Source organism: Ascaphus truei, chromosome 5, assembly GCF_040206685.1.
Source record: "Ascaphus truei isolate aAscTru1 chromosome 5, aAscTru1.hap1, whole genome shotgun sequence".
Lineage (NCBI taxonomy): Eukaryota > Metazoa > Chordata > Amphibia > Anura > Ascaphidae > Ascaphus > Ascaphus truei.
In genome coordinates, this window is record NC_134487.1 from 283,102,066 (window position 1) to 283,121,303 (window position 19,238).

Sequence of the window (19,238 nt, forward strand, 5' to 3'; positions counted from 1 at the left end):
CACTACCACACAGTGAAGGTATTCCCAGTTTGTCACAGTGTTCGATGCTGTTTATCTGTTCCCTGTAACTCCACATCATTAACAGAAATCTCCCCCTGTTCCTTAGTGCCCCCTAATATTGTGTAGCACTGTCATCCCCCCTCCCCCCAGTGGGAGATTACACAGCCTATGCCACCTAGTGTGTGGTGCAATACCTGTTAGGGTCAGGAGAGCTGAGCTGATCTGCGGTAGTGTGGAGATCAGGACAGGCTTAGGTTCTTCCTCTGGTTCTTCTCATGGTACTTAGCGCCTCCAGCAGCAATGGGCTCCAGGATGTTCGGAGGTCAGCCCCCACTATTGCACTCTTTCCCCCTCAGCCCAAAGACTGATACTCAGACTGAGGTATATTAGAACAGGATCTTTATTCAGGCTGGCACTCACTGCAGTTCTTCATCACAGCGGTGCATGGTCTCAGAGGTCCCAAACCTTTGGATGGTGAAGGCTCTGATCTTACAGGCCTCTGTGGCTGAATCTGATGTTCCCCCAACCAAAGGCTAGGGGTGAGCATGCTCATCAAGCAGGACTCTCTCTAACTTGGTCACACCCTCCTAGGAGACTCAAGAAGGGACGGGCTCATGGTCTATACCTATCCCTGATAGGCTTACACAGGCCACGAGTCACCACCTTACTTCTATCATTCATAAGAGGGGCATAAGGGGGGTCAAGAGCCCATAGATTTAACCTGTTAATGCCTGCAGCTAACAGGACTTACATAACAGAGATAACAGGGGGAAAGAAAGGTATAATGGGACATACCCTGTTACACTTGTAACATCTACAGTTCTGACAAATACACGAGCGGATTACTCACTCTTCACCTGGGAATCTCCCAACCCTTTTTTCTATTACTCCATCTCTCTCGACCAATTTCTTCCGTAATGAGAGGTTCTCACAACAGATACAGTTCACTCATCGCCAAGTAATATACCAATCATAACTCCTTCATATTCTAAATCCACCAGAGAAATATTAGGATTGTTTCATAAATTGAAGAGAGACATTGTATCCTGTGTTTCACCATGAATTATATGATTTATAGGGGACTGTTCTATGGGACAATGGGAGGAGTTATAAGGAGGGGTTATATGGAGCAATAGGAGGACTTATAGGGAGGGGTTATATGGAGCAATAGGAGGACTTATTGGGAGGGGCTATATATGGAGCGATAGGAGGAGTTATAGGGAGCGGTTATATGGAGCAATAGGAGGAATTATGGGGAGGGGCTATATATGGAGCGATAGGAGGAGTTATAGGGAGTAATAGGATAATTATAGGGGAGTTATATGGAGCAAAAGAAGAATTCTAGAGAGATTATATGGAGCAATAGGAGGTGATATATGGAGCCGCAATATGAAGTAGTTACCGGATGTTCATGTTATATTGAGATATATTCATGTTTATACATGCAACAGGGACTTATCCCTATTTGGATAAAGCTGCCTCAGAGCTCTGAATCCAGCATGGAGCTGGTTAATTGCAGCCACTCAATAAGCCAGTCTCCACCTGGACTAATCAGAGCTCTGTGAAAAAGCCTCATGTGAGACACAGGAGATTTTTCCTCCGCACACAACAGTGCTGACATGAGGAGAGGGTCTTGAGTACACAGGAGGACTGTGTATTGACAGCAAGACACAAAGGGACCAGACCTCTTTTCCTGGAGGCAGAGGACCCAGGAACCAGCCAGAGGCTGGACCCTCAAGCACACTAAGACACCTGGACACCACTGAGGTGAAGGGCCGCCTGCTTTAAGGTACCGCTGAGACGTTGGGGTGGTAGGCTGGAAAGAGTCTTATCCTCCCAGTCTTGTGAGAGAGGAACTGGGGAAGTAAGTTAGCCCTTACACAGGGATAGGTGTTTGTTGTTTTTGTATATTTTTGTTTGCTGTGCTGTTTAAAGGGACAGGCTCAATAAAGCCATATGTTAATTTCACCCTAAACGGTCTCCATTTGCATACCTCTGCACACATCTCTTAGGCCTCGGGCATGGTCAGCGCCTATGCGCTGAACCGTGCTGAGGCGCGCTGGTACTTACCAGTGAGCCCCTACAGCCGCAATGAGAGCTTGCGGAAGTGTAGGTCTTAGGTAAATTTAAAATTCAAGCGGTTGCCGGAGCGCAGGGCCGGTCACGTGAGCGGTTCGCCCAATGAGGGCGAACCAGCTCCGTGACGTCACTGGCCCGCCCGCCGACACGCCCCCGGACGGCGCGCTGTCTAAGGCCAGGGAAAGCACCCGCTTTCCCTCAGCCTCAGCGCGCCTCCGCCAGCAAGCAATAACCCTGGACGAGGCCTTAGGCTAAAGCCCCACTGCCTCAGACCACGCGCCCGCACTGCAGACAGGCGGCGCGTGGAGAGGCACTTGAAGCTATTTGCGGTCCATAAGGAGCATTTTTGCGAGCGGGGGGGGCGTGGCCAAACAGGTCAGGGGGGGGCACGGCCATGACAGGGGGCGTGGCCAAAACGGGCCGGGGGGGGGCGGCAATGTCTCTGCAGCTCCCTGCCCCCCAACCCGGTCTCTGCAGCTCCCCGCCCCCCCACACCGGTCTCTGCAGCTCCCGGCAAACAGAGACATCTGGGAGGGGAGCCATGCACTGAACACACAGACTTCCCTCCTAGCCGCCTCCCTCCCGCAGCACAGTAGCTGCGTAAATAAATTTCCAGTGCAGGTGACAACCTCCAAGGACCAAAATCTGTGCGATTTGAGGGTTCTGGGCACAAAAATGACATTTTAATAGAAGAAGTGCTGATTTGTAACAGGGAAACTTCACTGAAGTCTATGAGGGTAAAAATCAGTGACACGGCTGCCTCACAGACTTGCCTCCTAGCCGCCTCCCTCCCGCAGCTCTGAAGCTCCTCCCCTTCCTCCCTCCTCATTGGCTGACTGCCGCACCACGTGACGCGTCAGCGCTTCTGTTCACCAGAAGCTTGCAGCATCGGCCGGCTGACGCGCCACAGCACGCAGTCAGCCCCGTCTGAAGGAGCCAGCGGGGACCTCCAGACTGGAGGAAAGGGTCTGGTGGGCTGTTGCCGCGCGCGCCGCCGGCCGCAGCGGGTCCGCAGGCTAACAATGCATTTGTTCATTATCATTTTTTTTTAATGATCTGCATCAAATGTAAGAAATCTGATTAACGAGCTTCCTAAATCCTCAGAACAAGATTTCTTGACTTTGATACACAGATCCCCAAATGTACATTTTCACAGTTCTGGATTATTTAAGATGGCTGCCCTCCATGATGTTTTCTCTGCTTCTTCACTGCAAGAGCGGCCTGCAACGCACTGCAAAGCAATATTTCACCATGCGTAGCGGTGCAGGGGTTAATGTGTTAGTGTGTGACGGGTTGGGGGAAGGAGAACTCAGGAGACGGTCCCAGCACCTGCACTGCCATACCTTCTCTCCCCCACACCCCCCACAGGGACAGAGGTACCAGCTGCGTACCTGGGAGTTGCTGATACACAGTGGAGTTCCCCGGGGAGGGACGGGAGTAATCCAGCATGTCACTAACACAGCAAGACTGTGAGAGAGTGAAGCAGTCACTGCATTGTATGTATGTATGTATGTTTTTATTTATATAGCGCCATTAATGTACATAGCGCTTCACAGCCGTAATACACGTGGTAATCATATAAATAACACATAACAGATCATGAGAATAAGTGCTTCAGACGTAAAAGTAACATTGTGGAAGAGGAGTCCCTGCTCCGAAGAGCTTACAATCTAATTGGTAGGGAGAACGTACAGAGACAGTAGGACGGCGTTCTGGTAAGTGCGTCTGCAGGGGGCCAAGCTTTATGTACCATGTATAATATTAGCCACGGTGCTACTCATATGCTTCTTTAAGCAAGTGTGCCTTCAGGTGGGTCCTAAAGGTGGATAGAGAGGGTGCTAGTCGGGTATTGAGAGGAAGGGCATTCCAGAGGTGTGGGGCAGTCAATGAGAAAGGTTTAAGGCGGGAGAGGGCTTTAGATACAAAGGGGGTAGAGAGAAGACATCCTTGAGCGGAACGCAAGAGTCAGGATGGTGCATAGCGAGAAAGTAGGGCTGAGATGTAAGGAGGGGCAGAAGAGTGTAAAGCTTTAAAAGTGAGGAGGAGAATTGAGTGCGAGATGCGGGATTTGATTGGAAGCCAGGACAGTGATTTGAGCAGGGGAGACGCTGAGACAGATTTAGGAAAGAGTAGAGTGATTCTGGCAGCATTGTTAAGGATAGATTGTAGGGGAGACAGGTGAGAGGCAGGAAGGCCGGCAGCAGGAGGTTACTGTAATCGAGACGGGAAAGAATGAGGGCCTGAGTCAAAGTTTTAGCAGTCGAGTAACAGAGGAAAGGGCGTATCTTTGTAATATTGCGGAGGAAAAAGCGACAGGTTTTAGATACATTTTGAATGTGAGGGGAGATTGTGAGAGAGGAGTCGAGTGAGACACCTAGGCAGCATGCTTGGGCTACTGGGTGAATGATGGTACTTCCAACAGTAATGTGAAAGGAGGTAGTAGGGCCAGGTTTGGGAGGAAGTTTAAGGAGCTCTATTTTTGCCATGTTAAGAAACTTTGGTTTGTACAGCACGTGTAAGGTCAGGGGTTGAAAAGTACATTTGTGTGTTTTCAGCATAGAGGTGATATTTAAACCCCAGAGATGTGATTAGGTCACCTAGAGAAAGTGTGTACAGAGAAAAGAGAAGAGGTCCAGGACAGAGCCCTGGGGTATCATCACAGAGAGATCGATAGAGGAGGAGGTGTTAGCAAAAGAGACACTGAAAGTACGATGGGAGAGGTAAGAGGAGATCCAGGATAGAGCTTTGTTACAAATAACAAGAGTATGGAGAATGTGAAGGAGAAGAGGGTGGTCCATGGTGTCAAATGCTGCAGAGAGGTCAAATAGTATGAGCATAGTGTAATGACCTCTGTCTTTGGCAGTATTGAGGTCATTAGTTATTTTAGTGAGGGCTGTTTCAGTGGAGTGAGCAGTGCGGAAGCCAGATTGTAGAGAATCTAGAAGAAAATAGGTGTTGAGAAAATGGAGCAAATTAGAGAATACAAGACGTTCAAGGAGTTTGGAGGCAAAAGGCAGGAAGGAGACAGGTCGATAGTTAGAAAGACATCAGGGCGCAGAGTGTGGGAGAGAGAAAGGCCACCATAAGAGAGGGCAACTTCCAAGTGCAGTCAGACTGAGTGAGCCAGGTCTCAGTTATAACAAAGAGAAGCAGGGAGTGAGAGAGAAAGAAGTCATGTACAGAGAGGAACTTGTTAGAAAGGGAGCGAGCATTCCAAAGGGCACAGGAGAAAGGGAGAGAGGAGGGAGGGTGGCAGGGGATGGGTATGAGGTTAGAGGGGTTGACACCAGATGGAGTAGAAGTTGCATTTGGCAGGCGAGGACGAGAGCGTGTAGAAACAAGGCAGGGACCAGGATTGGGAGAGATATACCCAGAAGCAAGGAGGAGAAGCATGGATAGAAAGAGAATGTGTGAGGATGATTTGTAGGGGTGTGTTTTAGGGCAGGGGGTATAGCTGTGTAGTGTCAGAGGGCGCAGGAAAGAAAGTACTTAATGTGAACTGAGAAGTGGCGAACAGAGGAGAGATGGGGATATATGAATAGAGTTGGAGACATGAGGCTGGTAGAAAGAAGTGCATACTTTCAAAAGAAGTGAGGCCATAGCAAATATAAATAGTAGAGGTGGCACCAAAGCAATAGTAAACTGCAGAGATGTGCAGTCTGGGGTAGATAATATCCTCCTTTACAGCGTAGATCAAATACAGGAATCAGGATCAGTAGGTGTTGTCTACTTGTTCACTCCTTTTGAACTCCCTTTTAAACTCCACTATGCTTGCTGATGGGCTGCAGACAGCTTGGGCTGCAATGCTGACTGGTTATATAGCTCTAAAATCTCACCAGAATTAAGTACAGCCCAGGCAACTTAATTAGCACATGTGTGGGACATTAAAACAGATGTTTTTTTTCTAAACAGGGTGTTGTACAAGTTAAATACTGATCAATTGGTGATGGGCTTAATTTAAAAGAGGGGTTCCAATCAAAGAAACATACCTGAGAAGAGAAGAATAGGATAATATCTGTTAGGTAATACAATTGTCCTCCCTTTTAAACTCCACTATGCTTGCTACTTAAACGCGCTACTTGACGTGGGCTGCATTGCACAACGTCCTGCCACACAGGGCTCTGTAATGTGATGCTCTGCAGCAGAGTTCAGTATGTGTTAAGATAATGCTCCCTATACTTATTATTATTACTATTGTTTATTTGTAAAGCACCAATATATTCCACAGCCTGGTACAATGGGGCACAGAGATTTGATAATTACACAGTTACATACAAATTTAGCCCCACCCCCTTATTAATTACTAACGGGTTGACTGCCTTAATGGATTAACTGGTGACCTCACTCTGGTATTGTCCCTCACTATCATGTGATGTAGGATGTCTTGTAACCAGTGATGTCACTATAGAAGAGTTTATATAGCACCACCCAATGTTCAAGACGCAGGTTCCTCAGAGTTCTGGCAGAGGACCTCACTGTAAATATATTTACGTGTATATATATATATATGTATTTTAAGAGTGTCCTGTCCCTGCTTATTGTTTTCAGTTAAGGAACGTGCCCTATACAGTTAGCACCTACAGTAATAGACCAACATTGTTTTCATGTGGGAAGAGGAGTAAGCATGTGTTTGGTAGGAGTTTTCAGAGTAGTAGCTCAGGAGCATAATCAGATTGCCCCCACGGGAAGGTCCTTATTAAACTCTCGATCCATTATGCATGGACGAAGTATGCAGTACATAGTAATGGGATATTGATCCCAGAAAGCAGTGTATTCCCAACAGGGGCCTACTTGACATGGGGCATTATTGACGCTATGCAGGTGACTTCCAATATAACCCATACTAAGGGAAACAAGCATATGTATCTCCCCAGGGTAGGAGTGAGAACTACCATGGGAGAGAGAAAATGGGAGAGAGGGGGATCATGGTAGAAAGAAAGTTCATTGAGTGGAGGGGGGGGGGAACGAGGCTGCAGGTTCATCTAGCGCGCCGAATACCCTTGCACCGGCCCTGGAATCCAGTGTAAGGCCGTGATTATACAGAAAAACGTAGGTGCGACGCCGTGCGGCTCAAAAACAGAATACATAAATCTAATTCAAGTAAATATACCTGTAGTGACGTGCGCGCCGCCTGGAGCTGCAGGGCGGGCGACTGGAGAGGAGACAGAGGATTTTGTTAGTGGCTGGCGACGGTTGCGTCACGTGAGCGGTTCAGCCAATGAGAGCAAACTGTTCATGGCCACGCCTCCACCACACCTCCTCTGCTACTCTTCTCGCCTGTCTCCCTGTTATAATCAAGATGCCGATTGGCAGCAGCACAGGGTGACGTCGCAGAATAGCGCCGCGGTCCTGCAGCTCTTGGTATAAACGAGGCCTAAGGATATGCGTAGTAGAGCAGCAGAAGTGGAGCGGTGAGTGAGAAAGATGAGTCTGACAGCAGCATTTTGGATGGATTGGAGTTGGGACAGGTGGACAAGGAGAATGCCAACTAGGAGAAGGATCAGTAATCTTTGCGGGACAAGATGAGTGAATTAGGATTTTAGTTGCACCACGAGTGAGAAAATGGCGTATCTTGGTGATATTGCGGAAGTGGAGACGGCAGGATTTCGTGAGGAATGAAGGAGAGATCATAAGAAAAGATAACCCCTAGACAGCGGGCTTGAGGTGTTGATGAGAGTGAGGGAGAGTGTAGGTGTAGCGGTGGCAGTGTAAGGGGGAAAGAGTATTAGTTATGTTTTGGAGATGTTAAGCTTCAGATAACGGTGAGACATCCAGGAGGAGATTGCAGACAAACAGTTGGAGACACGGGACCGGAAAGAATGGGCAGAGGTCAGGAGAGTGTCATCAGCATATAGATGATACTCAAAGTCAAAAGATTGTATCAGCTCACCAAGAGCAGAGTTGTAGAGTGAGAAGAGCAGAGGGCCAAGGACAGAGCCTTGTGGGAGCCCAACATCGAGAGGGAGTGAAGATGAGGCGATACCAGAGAAGGAAACACTGAAGGAGCAGTTAGAAATGTAGGACGTGAAGCAGGGGAAGGCTGCATCATGGAGGCCAGGGGAGCGCAGAATGTCCAGGAGAAGGGGGTGATCCATGGTGTCGAAGGCAGCGGAGGGGTTTATTGAGGGTGGATCTTCTTAGAGTTATTTCAGCTGCGGCCCACTTACCACATGGCTGCAGCTGCAATTTGCTCCCTCACGGTTGATATCATCTTTGAGCCCCGTGCCCGACATGTGTACGCATTGTTAAAATGTACTTAAAAGCGTTGGGGGAAAAAAAAGAGAAGCCACAAATGAGATAAATAAATGAAATGGAAAGAGAGCCACGGCAGCTGGTTTGTATAATTGCACGTGTGTGGATTGTGAATTGTCTCAGTGACCTGCTCTCAGTGAGATGATATATTTATTTGGATACGTGTTGGGCCATGTTCGGACCTCTGGTGTTTGCGAGTGTTATTCCAGGTGAAGTGTAAAGTGTCTGGGTGTGAGGTGTAAAGTGTGTGAGTTAAAAAGTGTGGGCGTGTGTGTGTGTGTGAGGTATAAAGTGTGCATGTGAGGTATAAAGTGTGTGTGTGTGAGGTATAAAGTGTGTGCGTGTGAGGTATAAAGTGTGTGCGTGTGACGTACAAAGTGTGTGTGTGGGATGTATAAAGTGTGTGTGTGGGATGTATAAAGTGTGCGCGTGTGAGGTACAAAGTGTGTGCGTGTGAGGTACAAAGTGTGTGCGTGTGAAGTATAAAGTGTGTGTGTGGGATGTATAAAGTGTGCGCGTGTGAGGTACAAAGTGTGTGCGTGTGAAGTATAAAGTGTGTGTGTGGGATGTATAAAGTGTGTGTGGGATGTATAAAGTGTGTGCGTGTGAGGTACAAAGTGTGTGCGTGTGAAGTATAAAGTGTGTGTGTGGGATGTATAAAGTGTGTGCGTGTGAGGTACAAAGTGTGTGCGTGTGAGGTACAAAGTGTGTGCGTGTGAGGTATAAAGAGTGTGTTTGGGATGTATAAAGTGTGTGTGTGTGTGAGGTATAAAGACTTTATACCACACGCACAACGCGTCGTGTTGAATACCTAGTTGATACAATGTATATTAAAACAGAATCATGTATTTTTATGTATAACTAGTGTTATTAAATATAAATGATTAGTCTAATATTATTTATAATAGCCATACTGTGAAAAAAAACAAATTTTTTAACCTTTATAACATTTTGGGGTTGATATATAGCAACTTATTTCTACGCTAACATTGATAAGCCATTTTAGACTTTAAGGTACATTGAACTTAGCGTTGAACTTAGAACTTACAGTATGTCTGTTTGTTGTGGGGACCTTTCCGGTTTGGCTCTATTAGTGGAGGTTGGTGAACATCTTGAGGTGTGGTCATGGAGGAAGCAAAGCCATACGAGGCAAAGGCTAAGTCCATGCTGACGCAGACCGCGGGGCGCGATCAGATTGCCTTAAGGCGACGGATGGGCAGCTCATGTGAGCGGTTCGCCCAATGAGGGCGAACCAGCTCGGTGACGCCCCCAGACACGCCCCCCCGCCTCCCCACGGCGCATCTAGCATGGCCAAAAAACGCACCCGCTTCACGCGGATGACGTCACTCAGGCGCACACCACCGCTCGGACGAAAGCAGAATGGACTTAGCCTAATGCGGCAGGTGTGATAATGACTTCCCACGTAATGTGTATTTTACAATGTCAGCAGGCTCGTGGCGGCGGCGGTGGCTATTTGGGGTTTAAGCCACAGGTACCCTGTGGGCTTTTGGTGTGTGGTGTTCAAGGCAAACAGGCGGGTCCCCGGGGGAAGTAAAATGTTAAGCTATGTATTGGTGGTTTTGGTGTAATAGGTTATGGCGTCAGTGTATTTGTTCAAGGTTGGGAAGAGGGGACAAAATCTGAAGCTGGGTAAGTCAAGTATAAATGCTGGGATGTTGCATGCTGATGTCATGTTTTTGGCAGTGTAGCATATATTTTATTTAAATGGCACCAACCATCTACTCAGCACTTTACAGATTGCAATGAATACAAAATATATTTTTCTCTCTCTCACCCTCTCTCCTCCCCCTTCTCCCTTTCTCTCTCCCACTGGCTCAATCTTTCTCTCCTTCTCTCTCTCCCTCCACCCTCTCTCTCCCCCCCCCCCCCGTCTCTCGCACGCTCTACCTCTCTTCCCCCTGCACTCTCTCTGCCTCTCCTCCCCCTCTCTCTCTCACTCTGTCACCCCCCCCTCCCATTTTCTCTGTGTCTCCCCTCCACCCTGTTTCTCTCTCCCTCTCCCCGTCTATTTCAGGGTACAGCAGCTGGAGGGAGTTGGGCAAAGCTCTGGCAAACAGCAATATCCCTGCCGTTCGGCCGAACCTGGAGTTTTACCATCCGCCGAGACATCCTGAGCCGGTGAGAGGGTATCACATTATAAAGTAATGTTGAGTAATGAGAATATGTTGGTGCATCTCCGGGGCCGGACTCTCACACATAGCTTTCATGGGGGGTCACTATTCGGGGGACTCGGGGCACTTTCATCTGCTCCATCCTCCATGTAGACCCAGGATTTAGTATGTATATCTTTATTTATATAGTGCCAGCCATGTACATAGCGCTTTACAGAGGTTATAAAAGCGAAATCATATTGATAAGCACGTCATACATAAAAGTAACATTAGGAAATGGAGTCCCTGCCCTGAAGAGCTTACAGTCTAAGTGGTAAGTAGGGAGAACTTACAGACAGTAGGAGGATGTTATGGTAACTGCGTCTGCAAGGAGGAATGGTAAATGCATATGAGATGTATAGTATCAGCCAGCGGAGCTACCTAAATGTTTAATTAAAGAGGTGTGTATTAAGATGGGCCCTATAGGTGGATAGAGAGGTGTATGATGGTGCTGCCAACAGTAATGGAGAAGGGGGCAGTAGGGCCAGGCTTGGGAGGAAGTATGAGGAGCTCCGTCTTTGACATGTTAAGTTTGAGTTGGCGGCGGGCCATCCTGGATAATATAACAGAGAGACATTCAAAGACTTTGTTCTGTACAACAGGTGTAAGGGCAGGGGTTGAAAGGTAAATGTGTGTGTCATCAGCATAGAGGTGATAAGGTCACGTAGAGAGAGTGTTCAGAGAAAAGAGGTCCCACAACAGAACTCTGTGGCAGCATAGAGGTCATTAGTTATTTTAGTGAGGTCTATTTCAGTTGAGTGAGCAGTGCGGAAGACAGATTGTAGAGCATCTAGGATAGATTAAGAGGTGAGAAAATGGAGCAAGCGAGAGAATACAAGGCTCCAGTATGTGAAGTAATGTCCTGTTATACCCTGTGTATCTTCAAAGCTCAATAACATTAGCTCAATAACACAGTGCTATTTTCAGTCAGAAAGAACATTGCGTAAACTATACGGACGTTGATAGTGCTAATTAACTGCAAGAAGTGTTCCCTGTACCAACGCCTACCCACAGATCTCAGGCAGAGAATACACTCCAAAGACTGATGCTCCAAATAGTACAGATAATATCCACAATGTCCACAATAATAAGGAAATAAAAAGCGCTACTGATCAGTGTCCTGAATCCTAGAAACATAAATCAGGGAGTGGGACCGTGTACCCGAGACTGACCATGAGGACGGGGCCATAATGTGGTAAGGAGAAAAGTAAACAGTAAAGCCGTGTTCCCTGCACGGAACTATGAGACTGCTTACCACAGCTGATCTCCGCCACTACCCTCACACATCCCGGCGTCTCATACACCGCCACGCAACCCCACAAAGAGTAGTAGTACTCACAATCTTGACTCGTCGAGTTCAGTCCTCAAACACTGCAAATAGGAACGCTGATCCGGTGCGCTAAGAAGCGTGCTCCAGCCGAGTAATCAGGTAAGTGAAGGAGAGTTGGTTCAGGCGGTTCACAGCTTGCCGTAGGGGTACAATCAAAAGTATCCAAACGTAATCAGAAAAAAAGGTTGTTTATTCAGTACATATCAAAATCAATCTGCCACAGAGTAACTCTGACGCGTTTCTTCCAATCGGACTTTGTCAAAGAGTGTCAACGCCTACCCACAGATCTCTGTTATACTTAACGCAGAGATTTAACGAGATGTTAGATGTCATGCCTAAAGGTGGCGTTCCTCCCATCCACACCCTGAAATACTGTATGGGTTCTGAGAGAGAGGAGAAAAAAGGCAACTGGGCACTTCGGATGTATCAAAATTGAATGAGTCAGAAAAAAGCATGCAATGTTTCGACTGTCAAGCAGGCTTCCTCAAGGACATGCCCTGGACAGCCGAAACGTGGGATGCTGGATTCTGACTCGTATTCAATTTTGATCAATCCAAAATGCCCAGTTCCCTGCTGTTAACGAACCGAGTGCTACAATATATTCTTTTCTCAATTCTGAGAGACAGGGGACAGAGTGAGATAGAGGAGTGTTTGGAGGTACGTATATAAATCACTGAGTACTCTCTCCTCTATCTCTCTCCATATCTTCTCGCTTCCCTATCTTTCTCTCCTCTCTGTCTCTCTAGCTGTCTCTTCTCTCTATCTCCCACCTTTTGGTAAGACAGGCGTAACTGCTATTTGCAGTTAACACAAAGTTCTGCTAACTTAACATGGTGTATGGGCGTGTGAGTGTGTGTATGTCCTGAGTTAATGAAGCTCGGTGGATCTGGGCCTGTTTGACAACACTGGACTTCAAAGATCCGTATCAAAGGAGCTCTGGATAAGACCGTCTCTTTGAATTCTGAATGGAAAACAGCTCTGTGTCACCTGCTGGGGAGAAGCCAGTGGTTACCATGCACACACTACTGAACGCTTTGCTGTATGTGTGTATACAGTACATGTACACGTACACATAGATACTCATGTACACATACACATAGATACGCATGTCTTTGATAGCTCTAGTCTTGCTTTGTTTACACATGTACAGATACACACACATACACACTTAACTTCAGCCTCAGCTGTGAATATATACATGTTTATACGATTCCAGCCTCGGCTGTGTGTGTATACATGTACAGGTACACACACACATGTCCCTGACGGTTCCAGCCTCAGCTGTGTGTGTATACATGTACAGATACACACACACAGATGTCCCTGACGGTTCCAGCCTCGGCTGTGTGTATACATGTACAGATACACACATGTCACTGCCGGTTCCAGCCTCGGTTGTGTGTGTATACATGTACAGATACACACACACACACACACACATGTCCCTGACGGTTCCAGCCTCGGCTGTGTGTATACATGTACAGATACACACACACATGTCCCTGACGGTTCCAGCCTCGGCTCTGTGTGTATACATGTACAGATACACACACACACACATGTCCCTGCCGGTTCCAGTCTCAGTTCTGCGTCCTCCCAAATGCCTCACATCCTTCTCTTATCTCCAGTGAGCTACTTGCCAGATGTCCCTCTTGTCACAAGGTTCTTGGTTTGAAGGTCACACACACCACCTTCCCGATCCTCTCACATTTCCTATGATATATTTCCTATTTTTCACTCAGGTTCTGACTCAAAGCTGCACATCCCGTGCATGCTTATTGAGAAAGATTTCTCCCATCATCTACTGCACAAAAAGAGGTCTGTTTTCACCTCTCCTTGTTTCCCTGATCACTGAGGTTTTAACTATATTTTATTCCTAAAAAAAGAACCCAAAACGTAATTAATCACGGACTGCTAAACCGCCGATCCACAGAGCTTCCTGAGGGAAGCCCTGTTACAACTCCGCGATGGTATAGGGAGGCATCAGGACAGGCTCTCAGTGATGGTTCTTCGGTCAGCGCAGCGCCTCCAGCCCAGGAGGATCCTGGTGCAGCCAGGATGAACCTCATTGGCAACTCTTCTTAGCGTTCACACTCTAGACATCACACCAGAGAGGGTATAACTGGGGTTTAATAGGTTAAGTACAGGTTCCATTCCCTGAAGGCAGTACCCTGGGCTTGAGGCCCTGAGCACCCCTCCTCAGCATACCTTACCCCCAAACAGGGCAAGGCCTCAGCCCGCTCCTGCCCAGGAGAGATTTACTTCTGCGTCCTAATAGCAGTTATTCTCCAAAGTGGAGTAGGTGTTTCTTTTATATTTTGAGTTTACATTGTCATAGGAACAGACTCAATAAAGCCAGGATTTCATTTCACCCTAATCGGTCTCCATTAAATGTACCAATGCACACATCTCTTACATGGGGGGGTGCAGTTTTTACCAGCCCTCCCCATCGAAATGACGTCACTGCGTCACGTGACGGTGCGCTGTCATGGCAACGTGGCGCCGTGTGACGGGGCTGCGTCACGTGATGGCGCGTTCTCATGGCAATGTGGCGCCATGCGACATCGTTGCATTACGTGATGGCGCGTTCTTATGGCAACCCGTCGCTGTGTGATGTCGCGTCTCCATGACGACGCAGTGTCACCTGACGCAGCGACGTCGATGGAGGAGGGCTGCTCTCATACAGAGACCCCCGCTGTCTCCCCCGGCAATCTGTTTCATTGCTGTGCGGAAGAGCGCGGAGCCTCTGTAAACGCGTTACCAATTATTGGGACGGTGCAAATGCACCCTTGCACCCCCCCTGATTGCGCTACTGGCGTTAACTATACAGACGTTAGTAATAATTATATTGAAGAGGTCTTCCCTGTCACGACACCTACCCACAGATCTGTTATACTTAGCATAGGGATTTAATGCGCCCGGGGTTTAGTCATGCCTTGAGGTGGCGTTACTCCCATCCACACCCTGAAATATGAGTTGTGCTGGAGAGGAGAGAGATTAAGGAGTGTTTGGGGAGGTATATAAATTACCGAGTACTTTCTCTATCCCAGGGCTGGCCAACTCCAGTCCTCAAGGGCCACCAACAGGTCAGGTTTTGAGCATATCCCTGCTTCAGCACAGGTGGCTCAGTTGAAGACTGTCACCTATTGAGCCACCTGTGCTGAAGCAGGGATATCCTCAAAACCTGACCTGTTGGTGGCCCTTGAGGACTGGAGTTGCTCACCCCTGGCCTATCCTCTCTCCATCTCTTCTCCCTCCTCTCTCTCTCTCTCTCTATCTCCCACCTTCAGGTAAGGCAGGCGTAATGCGAGCCATGTTATTTGCCGTTAGCACAAGGTTTCTGCTAGCTTAACCTGGGGTGTGGGTGTGGGTATGAGTGTGGGTATGAGATATACAACATACGTTGTTTTTTTTAATATTATTCCCGTTGTGGATATGCGTTAAACTTAAACTCAAGGGAAAATAATGTCTGTTACTGATTTTTATAACGTGGCGGTACGAGTCCTGAGTTAATGAAGCGCGGTGGATCTGGGCCTGTTTGACATCACTGGACTTTAAAGATCCTCATCTCTGGAGGGAGCTCAGGATAAGACAGTCTCTTTGAAGTCTGCATGGAAAACAGCTCTGTGCTGCCTGCTGGGGAGAAGCCAGTGAAGTTACAATGCGCACTCTAGTGCAGGCTTTGGGCCTTTCCAATTAAAATAAAATGGAAAACAGCGGGGGGAAAAAATAGGCCATGTGTTGGAGGGAACCGCACCTTTTTCTCCTATGGTAGCACTGCACACAGCACATCTCTGCCGCACACAGCTCACAATCTAATTTTCAGTCTTTGGGCAATGGGAGAAAAGTGACAGAATCACAAGATTCTTAAGCAATGCTGCTCTTTTGTATTGGATGTGATATTTAATAACCTGGACTTGGCTTTTAATGCTCCATTCTCTGTGATATCAATTGAAAGCACTTAGGCGTGTTACACCTTTGTTCCAGTGTCTCCATTGATTTCCCTGCTCTCTGATATTTCTGTTTCCTCAGCCCGTGCCCAGTGAGCTGTCTTATAATGTGTCCTGGAAACCAGAGGTAACTGGGGGATTCTTTGTGTGCGTGGCTGGGAGATCCCTATGAAGCAGTGACTTAGATAGCAGCACTTCCATTCCATGTGGTTGCATTAGCATTGTTATTACAGTGAATGCCTGTGTGGGTGCAGTGCATGTAGTCGCTGTGTGGGTGCAGTGCATGCAGTGACTCTGTGGTGCAATGATGTAGTATCTGTGTGGGTGCAGTGCATGTGGTGGCTGTGTGGGTGCAGTGCATGCAGTGACTCTGTGGTGCAATGCATGTAGTATCTGTGTGGGTGCAGTGCATGCTGTGCCTGTGTGGTTACAGTGCATGCAGTGCCTGTGTGGGTGCAGTGCATGCAGTGCCTGTGTGGGTGCAGTGCATGCAGTGCCTGTGTGGTTGGAGTGCATGCAGTGCCTGTGTGGATGCTGTGCCTGTGTGGGTGCAGTGCATGCAATGCCTGTGTGGGTGCAGTGCATGCAGTGCCTGTGTGGTTGCAGTGCAGTAGGTGCAGTGTATGCAGTGGCTGTGTTGCATAGTACCACTGTTCTAGCTTGCAATCTCTCCCAGGGGCTGGTGTTATAAGTGCACTTGTAAGCTCAGGTTTGTCCCTGGGTGAGGAGCGGAGACTTGTGAGGTGACACTGCTCTCTCTCAGCAAACTGTGTCACGGGAAATCTGAGTCTCTGGTGACCGCGGCTCTGTGCTGATATTCCAAAGCCCAACTAATCCTGCCTCAGGGAGGACACAGAAACCTGAATAAACTGAGGGAATAAAGAATGCAGTATAAAGACCTCTGCACTCAGCAGCCGTCAGCTGCAAAACAGGGCTAAAACGGCACAGCAGTCTCCCTGAGACAAATGATTCCCAGTCTCTCTAAACTGATATGGGAACTTCACTGCCAATAAGACCTGCACTCTCCTGCCCTTCTGCAGAGCATTTCCTGTCCCTCCCCACCAGGAATGGGAGCAGTAGCAGTGTTTGTGCTGAGGAGGGAGGGTTAGTGAGGGGGTCATTTGAGGTGGAGGGTGGGTATCAGACCAGCACAAAGCTCCCTTTATGCAGTCATATAAATCCCCGGTGTCATCTCTTCTTTGATCCTAGAAGTCAGACTATCAGAAGGGGCCTCTCTCCAGGCTCCAGTTACACCCTCCGAAGTTATCCCTGCTCTCCCCTGCCCCACGGTCCTTGTGGTGGGTGTTACTGACCTGTGGCAGACGGTTCCTGTGGTGCTTGTTAGTGATCCTGTGACCCTAGTAGATGATCTCCCATGGTGGGTGTTAGTGATCTCGTGGTCCTAGTAGAGGGTTCCCCCCCCGTGGTGGGCATTAGTGACCTTGTGTTGCATCTGTCTTTGCAGTTCATTGGTCAGGTGAATCTCCATGTGTTTGAGGATTGGTGTGGAAGCAGCATCCAGCAGCTCCGCCAGAACCTGCACTTCCCTCTTTACCCTCACGTGAGTATCCCCTGACCACACTCTGCACCTTCCACCACTCTATGCACCACGGAATTCCGAAGATACCCAGGAGTTGTTACCTTTTGCGTCCACTGGTCGAACAAAAGTATTGCTCCTAAATAAATGGCAACACGGATATTTCATTTAATTTATAAGCTAACAAAATGTCTTATTTTCACAGTAGGGGTATTACAAATAATATTACAGTTTAATTTAACTAATACACATCATTCTGTTTCAATTTAAATAGTATCAATCTGGTGTTCAACATGAAGGATGCGTTAAAATGAATTTCAAATAAAAAATGATGCACCATATGGATCATATAACGACCTTCACACTGCGACCTTCACACCACGCACATTTTGTACACTTGTATTGCTTTTTAATTCAAATGTGGCGCAACACAAATGTTATTGTACAGAGAACGCGTAGTCAGTAACTTTTCAAACGGATGCTCGGATGCCTATATAACCCCCTCCTAAAGCGCTAGTAACGTAGCTGGGCCCCACCTTGGGTTACTATGGGGATTCAGACATCACGCAGGGGTATTTAAGGAGGAGGGACTATTGAAGAAGGTTAGGTTCCAGGAGGACATGAGGAGAGGAGAGGAGCCTCGGGGATAGTAGATAAGCAATGTTTATAAAGTAATAGTGTAGAACAGCCCCCCCCTGTTTATTATGTTGTAGATAGGGACAGTACCTGTTGAGTTAGGATCCTTGAAAGAAGGAATGGAGTTCTGAATAGGTAATGAACAGCAGCCTGGAGTCCCTCGGCGACGGGACATATGACCGCAGGGACTAGGCTCCCCTCTCTTCTCCCCCCCCCCCTCCTCACCACCTTTTGGTGCACATGCTGCTTCCCCTCTCCCCACCAGCTTGGCTGGATTGCATGCTGTTTCCCGTCCCCCTCCCCAGTGTCACGGGCGGGGGGTGAGGGGAAATGGAGTTAAGGGGATTCAAAGGAGCACAGGGGAAGGAAGGCAGTCTGCTACCTGAAAATAAGTTACAATGGCTGCCATGCTGGAGCTGTTGGACAGGCTGCAAACAGTGGCTGGATGGCTTCAGCTTACAACTTGTAAGTCTGCTTGCAGGAGGTGGTGAAGGTGATGCAGAGTAATGCAGGTTCTCTTTGTCACAGGAGACCAGGCAATTTACACCTTTTTACCAGGATCATGCATTGAGCAAGCCAAGTTAATGAAATAAATTGTAAATTTATTCACAAGAAGGCATACATACAATGATACACAAACTACAGGCAAAAAGACACACTTACTTGGGAACTGGGGTAAAAAAAACTAGACTCTCCTAGGTGCAGGGAATTCTAAATAAGGATTTTCCCCTGATGACTAGATTCCAGGCAGATTTTGCTGAAGCAGCACTTTGGAAAGACCCGCCCGCCTTCTGTCTTGCTGGAGACTTGAAACTTAGAATCTTAGAGAAGTGAAAATCTGATTGGCGCAGGGGTTTATAATACTTCTGAGTTTCATTCACAGACTACTTCGTCACATAAACAGATGTTTATTCTCAGCCAATTTGCAGCAGGGTCGGCTGAGCATTTAAGGAACAGGTAGCCAATAGCTGGTTAGTACAAGGCTGCAGGGTAATGAATGAGAACCGCCCCCTCAGACATATTCAGTCCACTGATAGGCAGGGACGGGGAGAAGAGCAGGTGTGGAATAATTGAGAGCCAGACTTCTCAGAGCCCGTGATGTCGCGGGGGCGGAGCCTGAGTGCGGTGCGAGCGGTATCCCTCAGCCTGGTAGTGCGACGTGCATTATGCGTCTCGTTGCGGGGCGTGTCACGGGCCGGAGCCTGGAAACGGTGCGTGCAGTGTCCCCCAACCTGGCAGCGCGATGTGCGTCACCCATCTCATCACAGGACGCGTCACGGGGG

General features: G+C 48.0%; 1 protein-coding gene across 1 annotated transcript in view; it reads left to right on the plus strand.

The window, feature by feature from the left end:
- The window catches only part of LOC142494758 (beta-1,4-N-acetylgalactosaminyltransferase 3-like), a 47,486-nt gene that overhangs the window by 9,085 nt on the left and 19,163 nt on the right, over window positions 1-19,238 (plus strand). Inside the window, exons 2-4 of the mRNA XM_075599196.1 lie at window positions 10,367-10,470; window positions 15,865-15,909; window positions 17,248-17,343. Of these exons, the coding sequence (XP_075455311.1) occupies window positions 10,367-10,470; window positions 15,865-15,909; window positions 17,248-17,343 (245 nt within the window). The remainder of the gene's footprint in view (window positions 1-10,366; window positions 10,471-15,864; window positions 15,910-17,247; window positions 17,344-19,238) is intronic.